At 50.0% G+C, this 13,022-nt stretch overlaps 5 protein-coding genes across 5 annotated transcripts; 4 read left to right on the top strand and 1 right to left on the bottom strand.

Annotated features, from left to right (window-relative positions):
* On the top strand, positions 1-1,010 carry F5J12DRAFT_850385 (P-loop containing nucleoside triphosphate hydrolase protein). The gene is made up of 2 exons (XM_051746506.1): positions 1-108; positions 172-1,010. The coding sequence occupies exons 1-2, from the start codon at positions 56-58 to the stop codon at positions 773-775; spliced, it is 657 nt and encodes a 218-aa protein (XP_051597084.1). The 5' UTR covers positions 1-55; the 3' UTR covers positions 776-1,010.
* A 209-nt stretch (positions 1,011-1,219) lies between these two features.
* On the bottom strand, positions 1,220-4,840 carry F5J12DRAFT_895653 (glycoside hydrolase family 55 protein; the record flags this gene model as incomplete). Its single annotated transcript, XM_051747851.1, has 24 exons — positions 1,220-1,420; positions 1,486-1,511; positions 1,561-1,696; positions 1,750-1,826; positions 1,934-2,054; positions 2,103-2,215; positions 2,268-2,278; positions 2,336-2,420; positions 2,473-2,758; positions 2,829-3,068; positions 3,130-3,268; positions 3,318-3,347; positions 3,397-3,452; positions 3,489-3,512; positions 3,573-3,640; positions 3,693-3,710; positions 3,758-3,774; positions 3,829-3,850; positions 3,903-4,051; positions 4,108-4,162; positions 4,209-4,324; positions 4,378-4,410; positions 4,466-4,519; positions 4,575-4,840. 24 exons carry the CDS (start codon positions 4,838-4,840, stop codon positions 1,220-1,222), a joined length of 2,343 nt encoding a protein of 780 aa, XP_051597085.1.
* Positions 4,841-5,533: 693 nt separating this feature from the next.
* F5J12DRAFT_328825 (uncharacterized protein) lies at positions 5,534-7,739 on the top strand. Its single transcript, XM_051738921.1, has 3 exons — positions 5,534-5,587; positions 5,655-5,849; positions 5,908-7,739. The coding sequence occupies exons 2-3, from the start codon at positions 5,729-5,731 to the stop codon at positions 7,689-7,691; spliced, it is 1,905 nt and encodes a 634-aa protein (XP_051597086.1). The 5' UTR covers positions 5,534-5,587; positions 5,655-5,728; the 3' UTR covers positions 7,692-7,739.
* Positions 7,740-8,012: 273 nt separating this feature from the next.
* On the top strand, positions 8,013-9,299 carry F5J12DRAFT_850404 (uncharacterized protein). The gene has a single exon (XM_051746507.1). The coding sequence runs from the start codon at positions 8,199-8,201 to the stop codon at positions 9,030-9,032; it is 834 nt and encodes a 277-aa protein (XP_051597087.1). The 5' UTR covers positions 8,013-8,198; the 3' UTR covers positions 9,033-9,299.
* Positions 9,300-10,568: 1,269 nt separating this feature from the next.
* F5J12DRAFT_772173 (phosphatidylserine decarboxylase-domain-containing protein) lies at positions 10,569-11,853 on the top strand (the record flags this gene model as incomplete). The annotated part of the gene is made up of 2 exons (XM_051742261.1): positions 10,569-10,779; positions 10,827-11,853. The coding sequence occupies 2 exons, from the start codon at positions 10,569-10,571 to the stop codon at positions 11,825-11,827; spliced, it is 1,212 nt and encodes a 403-aa protein (XP_051597088.1). The 3' UTR covers positions 11,828-11,853.
* Between the last annotated feature and the right edge of the window lie 1,169 nt (positions 11,854-13,022).

Here is a 13,022-nt window from a genome sequence, read left to right on the forward strand (position 1 = left end):
CACTGGAACTAACCTGAGTTCTGTTACTGTAATACAATCTTGGGGCGTACCGACCATGGACGAGACGGCCAGGGAACTTGCAGCAGTTGTCGTCAGCAAGCTAGATTCGTAAGTCAAAAGCTTCCAAACTTTCACCGTGCGATATCGATGGCATTTCACCCCGACCTCCAGAATACCGCCAAACGCCCGACTACTCATTGCAATCGCTGGGTTCCCTGCGTCTGGGAAATCTACGCTAGCTGTCTTGGTTGTCGACCACGTCAATGCGCTGTTAGCAAACGCAAACACCGAGCACCGAAGTGATGCGACTCCACTCCCCCAGGCTATCATGATCGGTCTCGACGGCTGGCATCTGACCCGCGCACAGCTCGATACCATGGAAAATCCGAAATTAGCCTACGATCGTCGTGGAGCACATTGGACGTTTGATGGTCAATCCTACGTCTCGTTCGTTCACCTCTTGCGTGCCCCTGTCTGTGAGAGCACTATAGTTATCACCGCTCCCTCGTTCGATCATGCACTCAAAGACCCAACGCCCGATGCAGTGGTTATTTATCCTCATCACCGCATCGTAATCATCGAAGGTCTGTACACGATGCTTGACGTTGACGTGTGGAGAGTGGCTGCTGAGGCGATGGATGAGCGGTGGTGGGTTGACGTTGATTGGGAAATCGCAAGAGAAAGATTGGTCAAGAGACATGTCCTCACTGGTGTCGCAAAGGACATGCAAGATGCCAATTGGCGAGCTGATGAGAATGATGGACCAAGTGAGTGACGTCACGATGACATTGGCATTCGATCTTCTTCCATCTCTACACAGTTGCAAGTTTGCTGACCTCTTGAATAGATGGAAAGTTTATAGTTGACAATTTGTACAAGCCAACACGGAATGTTAGAAGCATTGATGACCCTTTGTATACCCTTCCGTGAAAGTGGTCGTGTGAGCTACGTTGATCGCACTCGGTTTTCCTACTCGATTGAACGTAGATACAATCCGTATGATGCCGTCCCTAAGTATCTTGCTGCCTCCGATTATTGGAACGAGCCATGCTTCTCTAATTTCAACAACTACGTATCGATGTATATTATATCTCGTGACACATACAGAACGAAAAAGGAGCCAAGTTTAACAAACGAGTGGGAATCAGACTACCTAACCCTCGGTTCGATCGTAAAAATTCAAGAAAAAAAAAAAACCAATACTCTGAATATCAACTGATCACCAGCGAGTCCAAGCGGCGAACGACTGCTGGAATCCAGTCGGGTTGCTAGCCTCGTCAATGATACCCTTCTGATCAATGCTCAATTGATAATCTGTGCCGACCGTCGAGAACCCGTAGACTTGGATCGTAGAGGCATCGTCCACATTGAAAATCTGGGCTTGACAACTCACGTTTGTAAGGCAAGCGGTGGAGTAATTCTGAAACGCAGAAAAAAGTTACATCGTCAATCGAAATAAGGGTGGCAAGGCTGGGGAGTACATACCTGGAAGAAGCTGTAGAATCCGCCACCTAAGATGATGTTAGAAACAGTGCGGGAAAAACCGTACTGCCAACTCACCGAACAGAGTTATGCTCCAAGACCTCTGGACATACATAGCCCACGCCGTACCGACTGTTCCCTCAAAGGTTGGGTCGGCATACTTTTTGTTGATGGTGTAAGGTGCAGGGGCTTGTGGAACCGGTTGGTAGTAAGGCTAACACAGGAATGACTCAGACGATTTTTGGGAAACCAGTCAAAGGGTCTCACCGTCTCTGTCTGTGCGAGCCCGATCCAGTGACTTTCGGCACCGTTCAAATTATACTGATAGAGTGCAGCGTGTTCCGCTGTTGTACACATGAGACATCACCAAGCGCATAAAATGACCAAACTCACAAGCTAGAAATAATCGTTCAGTATTCCATGGGGGCATTGGTAAAAATAACGAGCATACCTGTTCCAATTAACCACACAGGGCCAAGCGACTCGGAAAGGACACCTCGTCCGGTGAACACGTTGATTTGACGGAGCTGGGGATCCTCCATGTCGTGGTCGGCGGTCCATGCCCACGTACCCTATCAAAGACTCAGTATTCATAATTGGTGAACAGAGCGGTCGATTACCTCGAGATAGGCGCTAGAACCTTGCGTGAGGTGCAACGACATGAACGCTGCCATGCAATTGGGACTTTGGGACCCCGCAGGGCACTCGGCGAGTTGTAAGTCAGTCCCCGCAGCTAGGACGAGGATCATGTCAGTAAAAGGAGGACCCCGGCCAAGTATACATACCTCCTCCAATCCTGGTTTCGTATGTAGGTGATCAGTTTGTGCTGGGTATTTCAGATGGCATAACATACCGGATATAACTGTCCCACATTCCTGCGCCACCTTGAACGCCCACAGGCTCGTGCACGTTCCACTCCACAACAATGGCACCGGGAGCTTCGAGACTCAGTAAAACAGAGTGTGTACAAAAAGCAAAAAGATATCTCACCGGGTCCACGAGTGGTGAAGACGATGTCAGTGATCTCAAGGATCCCGCTTGGTGTAAAGATACTATTCGCACCGAACAGGCAGTCAGGTCCTCCTACGCCATTGACTCCGAGGAAGTTGCTAGGACAAGCCTCGCCAACTTGTACCACAGCCTTTGGTTTGCTCTCGTCTTGGAACTTCGAGCCTCCACCCATGATGACGGACCAAGCCTCGCCTGCGACCTGAGAGCCGGCGGGAATAATAAGTGTATCGGTGATGTAGTAGGTTCCAGCATCGAAGAATATGAGCTTGCAACCCGCAGTACTGCAAGTGACTCAGCTTCGAGTGAATATAAGCAGCAGAAGTCCTAGTATATACCTCGTCGAACACCTTTTGAAGGGCAGTGGTATCATCCGTGACACCGTCACCAGTTGCACCCATGGATCTAACGCTCACTATTTGATCAAGAGCGTAATCTGCGTACTGGGGATGAGATTTGCCGAAGATTCTGCCCTCAGAGTCAAGGAGGTTTCCTGGTTTCACCGGGCCTGGTATCGACCCCTGGGTGAAAACTGGCTGGCCATCAGTGCCGTGGTAAACGTTGCCTTGGGCCCAAGACTGGATGCAAGTAGTATCGTTGGTACCCTTGAGCACTACCTCGCCAGTCTTGGACGCCGACCGCGACGGGGACATTGTGGAGCACGATGTTATTCAATATAAGGGAACCTCCGAGGGAGCTGTTGACAGGGGTCGTTGTTGAGACGAATATTTCGGTGTCCATAACTACGGCAGTCAATGATTGCTTCCGAACCGACACCCTAGTCCTAACATTGAGCGCAAAGAAATCCATAGAAACTGCTAACTTACCCCAGTGCCAGAGGTAATGTTGAAGCCAACCTTTTGATTGCAAGTGAGCGGGTCCTGGTAAGGCGAGAGGGATACGTACCGTGCAGTTGTTGATTGAAACCCCTTGCCATGTCCAACCTGCTCCGCAGTAAGGAACTGTCACTCGGTCATATGGCGTGTGCGGAAACTTACCCCAATTCCACGGGACAGCAATAGCTTTTAAGGCTCAAAGTCAGAGCGCCCCAGCGAAAAAAATTCAAAAGCATACTTACCGACTACCGCATCATTTACGGTGATGTTCCGGACAGTAAACTGTTGATTGCCAACGTAAATGCCGTTCATGCCTAAGTTGCATTATGTTGACTAAGAGCTGAAACTCTGGTCCTTCCGACTTACCTCCATTGAATATGATATCTAATAATTCATCAGGCACAACACTCGCGTGTCTACGAACAACTTACCACCCATAAAGCCACCACTGCGGGAAGTATGTAATCAGCTGACTTGCATGTTGCCCAGGCGTGTAACTTACCTGCCATTTTCCATGTAAAGACCTGACGACAAGCAGTTAGCCACTACTACACTGCCGAAGGAATGGTATCAAACCTTGGTGCTGCGTGCCATTTTCTTTTGACATTTCTACGACGACATTGATTAATGAGGTGGCTTGGGAAACTTGCCAGTGAAGACCGATGGCAGGGGCTGTGGTAGGCATTTGGCGGAGGTCGATGATCAAGTTACGCACTGATCGATAGCTGTACACATCGAGAGGGCGCGTTGAGATCAGCTGTTGGTCATCCCCTAAACTCACAAGTTGTTCTGGTTGATAAACCACTGCGAGCCATTGGACATGTACGGATCCGCATCTAGCTAGGCGTCAGAAAAGATTTTAACGCGTATTTTGCTTCTTACCAATAACAGCTTTTCCTTCGAAACTGGAGTCTGCAAGGAGCGTAGGGGGACGCTTCGCGTCTCCAATCATTTGTGTGTAGTAATACGTGTTGATTGGAGCGGAAACGAGATATGTACTATAAGTATGGAATTAACACCGCAGAACGCGTCTTGATCGGCTATTGCTTACCCAGGCGGGAAATAGACGATAGCAGGCGTAATACTGAAGTTTCCTAAACTGTCATCGACTGGTAGCTAAGGGGAAATGCACGACGTACGTCGAAGAGCCGCAGGTACCTCCACCGCAGCGATCACCGGTCGACATGGCGGCGCTGAAAAACAAAGCTCAGTTGAGGCACGAACGCGAATGATGCATAAGAAAATTACTTGATTGCATCTGTGTCGTCTGTTACACCGTCGCCCGTTGCCCCAAAGTCTTTTACATTCCGGAAAACTTGGTAGGTAGAGGGATCGGGGTTGAACGCGGATATTCCTTGGTGTTTTATGGTCTCCAGCCAGTAGGGGTCCTGCGGAGCTGCTGTGCCCGTGGTCAGAGGGGCGGTACAAGAGGTACCAAGTGCGCTAGTGAATGATGGCGCCGCTAGTAGCAAAATGTGGATGGACGAAACAAGTAAAGACAGACGGCTAAACATGCTGGCAAGCACGAAAGCCTAGATAACGAACGACAGGGGGTCGGACGGGGGAAAGGAGATTATGTATGGGGAATGAGAAACAAAAAAACGGGACCAAGCTGCACTGGGCCGTCCCAAAGCGTCAGCCAGCTTTGGCCCAGCGCCGGCCTTGTTCGGTTCGCCAGTAGAACCACCCACCTCATCCAATCACGTCCCCCCGATCGCATCACAGTTCGTCCAGGTTACGCACCGTTGATTGGTAGGTGTCTATAGAAATGCTGCGTTTTGCGCGCTGGGCTTTCACGGACGTATGTAGTCTAATTAATTTAGGAGTTCGGCGTACTTTAAAGCTAATTAGGCTACTGTAGGGTTCACAGCTGTTGGATAACCCTAGTTGGTTCAAGTCCAGCACTTACACTGGTATGTCTTCGGACAAATATTGCTTCTGTTCGATGTGAGTCCGCCAAAATAGGGTGCCACTACCGAGACCAATGCAGTTCGTTCCGTTGAAGTCCAGGTGTATGTATTAGCTTTCATCTGATTTGGTATTTGTCCTACAGGATTGAGGTCCGCCGTGGAATTCATGATCGAAACTTGTCTTCAACCCCAAATTTCCTGAGGAGTTTCTCGACTATCGTGTCTGCGACACACAGTATCGGGCGTGGGCGACCTACTGCAGCGCAGATGCACTGAGGCACGGGGCTTTATAATGCTGAAGCTGTACTAGCATTATGTGAACTGAACGGTCCACCTGGGACAATGGTGCAGGTGAGTTGTGTCCCCATGCGTACTAGAAACTCCTTCCACCATTTCAATTGACATCGTTTATTTCAAGTCTTTCGCCACGAGTAGAGTCGCGGCAATACTCCATTGTCCACCGTGTCAACTTGCCATTATCTAGTCCACACCATGATCTCCTTGCGGTGGACGTCTGACCCGCTATGCACATATAAACCACAGCCCCGGGCTCCTCCCATCAACATCACCCCCTTACTTCTTCCCAGGCTTAGTCTCAGACCAATTTCTCCAGGTGCGACACCATCTTAATCGACGTCGACATCGGTGTTCCCTTACATAAATTTCGAAAGATATCATGGCGTCGTACGACATGGCTCCAGTCTTTCACGGTGACTACGTGATGAGGTTCCCAGCGCCGGTCACGCTGCGTCCTCCCTCTGAACACGCTGTGGCACCGGCGAAAGTCCTCCCTGCCCCTAACAACGCTAATTGCGCCATTCAACGCCTGCCATCTGATATCCTGTACTATATCTTCAAGTTGGGACTACACAACGAGAAAGCTGGCGGAAAGTTCCCCGTCGTGGTTTCGCAAGTGTGCACGTTTTGGCGGATGGTCGCTATTCAATGTCCCCTCTTGTGGACAAACATTCATATCTCCTCGACCTGTGCCTCCGCGCTTATGCGATCCGGTGGCGAAGTTCTGCCGTGGGCATCAGTTTTCGGCGCGCGTTCCGCTTCGTGTCCATTGGACATCAAGCTTGACCTCAGGAAGCCAAATACTATGTTGATCGAGACCCAGGAAATTCTCCTCATGCATGTCCACTTGGTCATCTCTTCCGCCGTTGATTTTCTTGCTTCCGTTCGCGACCGCGTTAGATCGCTCGACGTCGAAACGGACTTTAAAGAGGTCCCGTTTTTAATGTCCTACAAATTGGTTCCCCGGGGTATGCCACTCCTAGAGAGTTGGAATATTAAGTTTGGCAACAATTCGTTTTGGGGCTTGACGGGTCATACATTCTTTCACGTCTACCCGGATTTTGACGCTGCGGGCCAGCGAGGCCGATCCGCCCACGATATTGAACAACGATCGATCACCGACCTGTTACCGCGTCTGCGCAATCTTCGGATGTCTCAGGTCATCGCTAATTGGAGCACCTGGCACATTGGGGGGTTGACTTCCCTGACCATCGGTCATGTCCACCAAACCCAGCGCCCTACTGTGGTCGAGTTGAGGAACATGCTAAGGGCGAACAGCTCCTCGTTGGAGTCACTCGAACTCCAAGGATGCCTTCCGGTTCAGCAAGGTCTTGGCCTCCTTCAACCTATAACCCTGCCGAAGCTTAGTGCGCTTCGAATCGGTTACTTCGGACAAGAAGAAGCTATATGTTTCCTGCCTCACACCGATGCGCCCGCCCTGAAATCGCTGGGGTTGTGCGACATTTCTACTGCGATATATCGACACGACCGTAGAACGGCCTGCTGCATGACCGATGCAACGTTGTTTCCCTCGCGTTCCGTTTACCTTGAAATCGATTCTTCCAGGCTCTTGCATGCACTCTACACAACTCGTTTGTCCCTGTTGGCTCAGCTGGAATCCCTCGAGCTAATCCATGTTCACGTTTACGACACCCCTGATGACGTTTCTGAGGATTGGCTATGCGATCAAGTACGGCCGCACCGAGTTTGTGCTGTCCGATTCCTGCTTAGTATGGCTTCCTTGAAGTCATTGACTCTAATCGGACCGGATATCGGGTTCCTGGATGGCTTGAATGAGCCTCTTTTCTCAACCGACCTGCAGTCGGGAAAGTCGGCCTATTTCTTTCCTGGTTGCCGGCTTGCGACGCTGCGTATCATCGACGCCGAATATGACGACCTCGTTGATTTCCTTGTAAATCGCGCAGACCGGACGCACAATCCAGGAGATGCGGTCGCGGAGTTACCGATCTTCGAAACACTGGAGTTCACACTGGAGGCCGGCGTGATACCATTGTTCAGGGCAGAATGTTACGAGCGGGACTCTGGAAGGGACAAGATCGACATACATGGGTTTGCCAAGAAGATGGCGTGCAGTATCTATCGGGACAACTTCAATCCTTTCATGTCTTCTGTGGAACGACTTGGAAACGTGCTGTGAGCACTGAGGTAGTTTACCTATCGTTTTTGCGGTTCAGATTTCAGGGGGCATCAGCATTTCCTATCATTCTCAATACACCGGTGCTGTCCGGACATGCTAAACACACTCCTTCACGACGCATATCAGTTGTATAGATACCAGTATTAGCATGACATCGCAGTTATGTACATATATATGTTGTGTAGTGCCAGCAGTCAGCGGGGCAGTGTCTTCAATATTATTATTGTTTCCCACGAATGGCAACGCTTGTTCCGATTTCCTAATTGGACATAATTGAGTCCGCATAAATGAGGGAAGTTGAACTTCCGGGAATGCTGCACACATCATCCTATTGTTCTCTTCACTCCAGGTGGACACCGCGTGTCCAGGTTTTATTATATCTACATATCTCGAGAAGTCGATACCCCTTCCTCGTCCCACCCACCACAGACAAGTACTGGTTACTTAGTCCTACTTCTCCGTCTGTCGCTGCGCAGCTTTCTTCCTCACCACATTCTTCGCTTTACAATGTCCTCGGCGGCGGTTTCTATCTTCACATACCCCTTCCCTCCGCCAACTACCAATACCCTTGATTCCCATCAGCGTGCTCGCCTTATTCGCTCGACACGCAAACTTGGGTCACTTCTGGGCACAACGCCGTTCCTCCTCGAGGGCGACGCCACTACGGTGCTTCCTGCCGCGGGAAACACGAGACACACCTCGAAGGCACTTAAGCGCCAAGGCTCTATTTTCAACTCTCGTCGAGCAGACCTGGCATACGTGGCTTCCCACAGCCCGACGTCATCTGCGGCATCTTCGGTATCTTCGCTCGTTTCCTGTGCTCCGGACAGCGCATCAGGAAGACAGAGCTTGGAGCTACCGTCGTCTGGTGTATCTAAAAAACTCACTCGTCAATTATCTACCAAGTCCCGTCCGCTATACTTGCGCTTAAACGTTGTCCCTGTCTCACCGTCAGACACGCGCTCCGTTCCCCCTTCTCCCATCACTTGTCCATCAACTGGTGACTCCCCACTTTCACCATGCTCACCTGCTGCCTCCGTTCCCGACCCCGCGGAGATGCGGCGGAAACGTGTGGCTAAGCTCTCTCGCCACCTTGGCGAGAATATCCCCCCGGAATTGGTCCCTGCTCCTGAGGCGCACCCGATACCCAGGTCTTCTCACACCCAGTCACCACCTAAAAAAAGCGCGTCTACTAGCTGTGTTATCCCAAAGGACGTACCGTTTGCACCCGTTGAGGTGTTGCCCTCTCAACACGTGTGGAACCAAGATTGGGTTGGCCAGTGGAACCGTTCGGATATGCAAGAAGTGCAGAGGGAGCTTCGCAATCTGAAGGCGCAGTAAAGGTTATCTGGCTTAAACGTTTTAGTTGCTTCACTTGGTTCCGACATTTTCAACTTTCGTGATGATTTTATGACTTGCCGATTTTGCGCAAGACCTCGCACTCACTAGACCCCTGTAACATGTGTACTTTTACAATAGGTTTCTGAGTTGATACATGCCTACATACATATGCGATACCATGCTAATCTGTTCAATACGACTCTTCTGGACTACGAATACCGTACATATATCGTGGTATATAATGGATGTGCGAGGCAATGCCAGCACTGCCTCACTTCCGCACATAAACTATTCAAGCGGTTGCGAGCAACGGTATTACACGGAATAGACCCGTATACAATGCTGCTACTTCAATTCTTGATCCACTGCCTACCTCATCTCGTTTGCTATCACGACGCCAGCCCTGGCACCGGCGGCCCCTGACATTAATTCCAATTAACACGAGTCTGAACCGAATATAATTCCACTACTTCAGTTCTCACGGCGATCCACTTTCTATGCTGATCTTCGTTTGCCATTACAACGCCAGGGACCTTGTTATGACACCGACATTAATTCAAAGGTTTGTCCCATCACAGCTGGTATTCTCCGCGGTACTCTGCAAAGGTGTAGGTTCGATGACCCAAATCATTGACAGACGGAGTCGACAGGAGTCGACCTGTATCATTTTCTCTTCGGTCCGCGTTGCTGAACTGGCGTTCAGACTTAATTTGTGTCGTCGTGAATCGGTCAAGCATGTATAAGCTTCGTTTGACTCTACAAGGCCTAATGAGTTGGTGAGGGCGCGACACATTCCCCCTACGCGAAGCGTGCTGGTGTTGTACATGCTATCTGGTTATTCATACTTACATTGTGCCTTGTCTCACAGCTCGAGTGCCCTAGCTCATTAGACCGAGGTAGCAGAAGGTATCATAGCCTATCGTAGCACGACCCAAACAATAAGATATGGCCAATAACCCAAGGAAAAGGCCAGATGCCTACGGGGCATACAGGAATCGGATCGTGCCGGTGAGTCGTTTTACAAGTCGAGCCCGGCCCTGACTTGGATGATATCATCTATAATTCCGACTCCAGGCCATTTGCATGGACCCACTGTCAATAAATCCAAGTGACCTGGGTGATTATTTGCCCCGAGTACGTCATCTCTGTATGTATGTACATACACAAGGGACTAACTAATTTTCTTCCACTATTTTATGTCCCTCCACTTCAGTTCGAATCGCCATGCTAACACGGGCGGGAACCTAGCTGCCACGTCAACGCAAATGTTGATCTTATATACTCCATTCCGAAGGACGGTGATCAGAGTCAATGAATACATATTGTCATGGAGACCGATTGCGGAAAGAGGTTATCTTTGCGTTCTGGGTATACGGTGCTAGCGTTCCACTCGGCCCCACCAGATAAGCCCACTCCTCAATGTGACAATAACAGCTTTTCCTCGCTTCGTGCATTTACCCTCGACTTCCTTGAAGCTCAGAAACCATGTTGCCTCGCGTATGCGTCCCGGTCCACTTCAATATATGGGACGCGCACATGCCAGCAGCCTTCAGAGGCTGGACCCATCATCTATTCACTCTACCACGCGCTCGACCGTCTCGAGACAAGAAGTGTTCTGATGATCGGCCACTCGCCCCAGTCATCCAGGAGTTCCAGCAACTCATAGAGGATGATCCAGAACTCTTCATGTACTTCCACACGATGTTTGATGAAGTGCGCCGACCAAACGGTGACATAGGTTATGTAAGTGGCCATTTACTTGGTATCCAAAAGCTTTCGCTAACGGTGATACAGGTTGGCGATTACAAGGAGTTAATGAAAGGCGCTCGACCGCATTATCACTCAGGCACCCAGATTCGGTGGTGTCAATAACCTTGTCACGGGTGTTCCCTATGTACGCCGTGCTCGCTCCGTTTTGCAACACCCCATCTGGTTACAGTATCTTCACCAATCCGAAAGTGAACGCCCAACTCCACAAGATTTTCGACGTCTGGGCTGCATTTCTCGTCTCCCCCGAGTCGCGTTATGTTCTTACTACGAACGAGAAATGCTGGTTTAGCCCCGTAGCCATAGACGTCATGTCTCAAAGACTTGGGACGAGCTTCTATGATGCATGGGTTTGCAGAGACAGCGACCCCGACAAACACTACGGCTTCACGTCCTGGGACGATTTTTTTACCAGGCGTTTCCGGCCTCACCTCCGCGAAGTCATCGATCCTGATAATCCGGATTTAATTACTGCGCCTTGCGAGGCATACTTTCACACAATCCGGTCTAACGTCCGCGCTGTGGACAAGTTTTGGATCAAGGGGAATTCGTATTCGCTCTCCCACGTGTTTAACCACGACCCCTTTACACCCCTGTTCGTAGGCGGCACGGTTTATCAGGGAATTTTAAGCTCTCTCGATTATCACCGTTGGCACAGTCCCGTGGATGGAGTGGTTCGAAAAACTCGCCTCATCCCGGGCACGTATTACGCCGCACGTTTGGACAATAACCGTGATCCAGACATCGTCTCTCGCTCCCAAGACTTCGTGACAGCCATTGCTGCCCGTGCATTGATCTTTATTGAATCGGACAATCCAATGATTGGTCTGATGTGCTTCGTCGCAGTTGGGCTTGGGGAGGTATCGACGTGCGAGATTACGGTGAAGGAGGGGGACAGACTGAAGAAGGGGGATGAGCTTGGGTCATTCCATTTTGGTGGCTCCACCCACTGTCTCGTCTTTCGTCCACAGGTGTCTTTGAAACCGTTTCCCTCATGTCCAGCTGGGGACACTGCAGAACGTCAATAGCAATATTTTCTATATTGAGAACGGAACTGACAGTAACTAACTACTCCATTCCAATGTGGTCACCTTCTAATTTGAATTTCTCTTGGACTCGCGCTAATTGAGATTATACCGTATAATATCTCTTTCCAGTATATTCAATTCACAATCATTAGCACGGATTACAGACCCACTTCGAGAACGCGTCCTGCCTGCACCCAACCCGGAAACGGGCTAAAGATTCTTCAAGCTTCAACCGCGAACTTCTATTGCAACACATACAAAGTGACGACTGCCTAGTGACAAGCAAACATAGTAGTATAATATGTAAATGATGGGATCCAACCCATTCTCGTATGGAAGCCACTAGCTGAAGCCCGCAGCTTCGCTGCTCATCAATGAATGCTAGAGCACATTGTGACCTCTGTCACAAAAAAAAGAATCCCTTAAGCCGGCTGAAGGATCGTAGTTGGGGCTCACTATGCTTGTCCCTACTTCCCTCCCCCTCCTGGTTCGAGTGGACTAGTGTGCAAAAGACGGTCTGAACCGTTGATAGAATTCTCTTCGGTGCTTTTCATTTTTCGAATCAGGTGCCCCGAAGGATTTCGGTCATAGCACCGTTGCTGAGGTGGCGTTCGAATCTAATCTGTATTGCAGTGAATCGGAGCAAGGGAAACAAAAGGTAGACCGCAGCAGGGTTGCTACGATAATATATAACCAATATCACCCACCATTTCCAGGAGAAAACCAGGATCAGTGCCTCGGTAATGGCAGCATACGGAAACTGGATCATACTGGTGAACCGTTTCGAACCCAGTAGTCTGGTCGAGGCTGGATGATATCGTCTACGAGCTATCACCTCCGAGGCCTACCTTGAGTTGTAGCCACGCATGATAGAACTTGCCTCGTTGGAGGTCTCACTAAGACATTCTTATTCCAGTGCATCGGCCAAAGCACGGCAAAAAGAACGTATTATGCAGACCATGCACCTATATCCCGCGTTCCGAATATGAACATTTGACTCAAGAAACTGATCCTACCTGTCTTGGATAAGCTGAACTACGTCACTGACATCACGCACAATGGTCATTACCTCGAGCATGGCGGTAGCGAAAGCATCCCTACATATACTTACGGGGGCCTTCGGATTCGGTCTGGCCCGTCGTACCTATACAGGGCAAGACAGTAGAGGTGCCAGTGTTCTGAGCTCGACGTTATC

The sequence above is a fragment of the Pisolithus orientalis genome (genome assembly GCF_024613125.1).
Source record: "Pisolithus orientalis strain OTSU chromosome Unknown F5J12scaffold_32, whole genome shotgun sequence".
In the NCBI taxonomy this organism is placed as follows: domain Eukaryota; kingdom Fungi; phylum Basidiomycota; class Agaricomycetes; order Boletales; family Pisolithaceae; genus Pisolithus; species Pisolithus orientalis.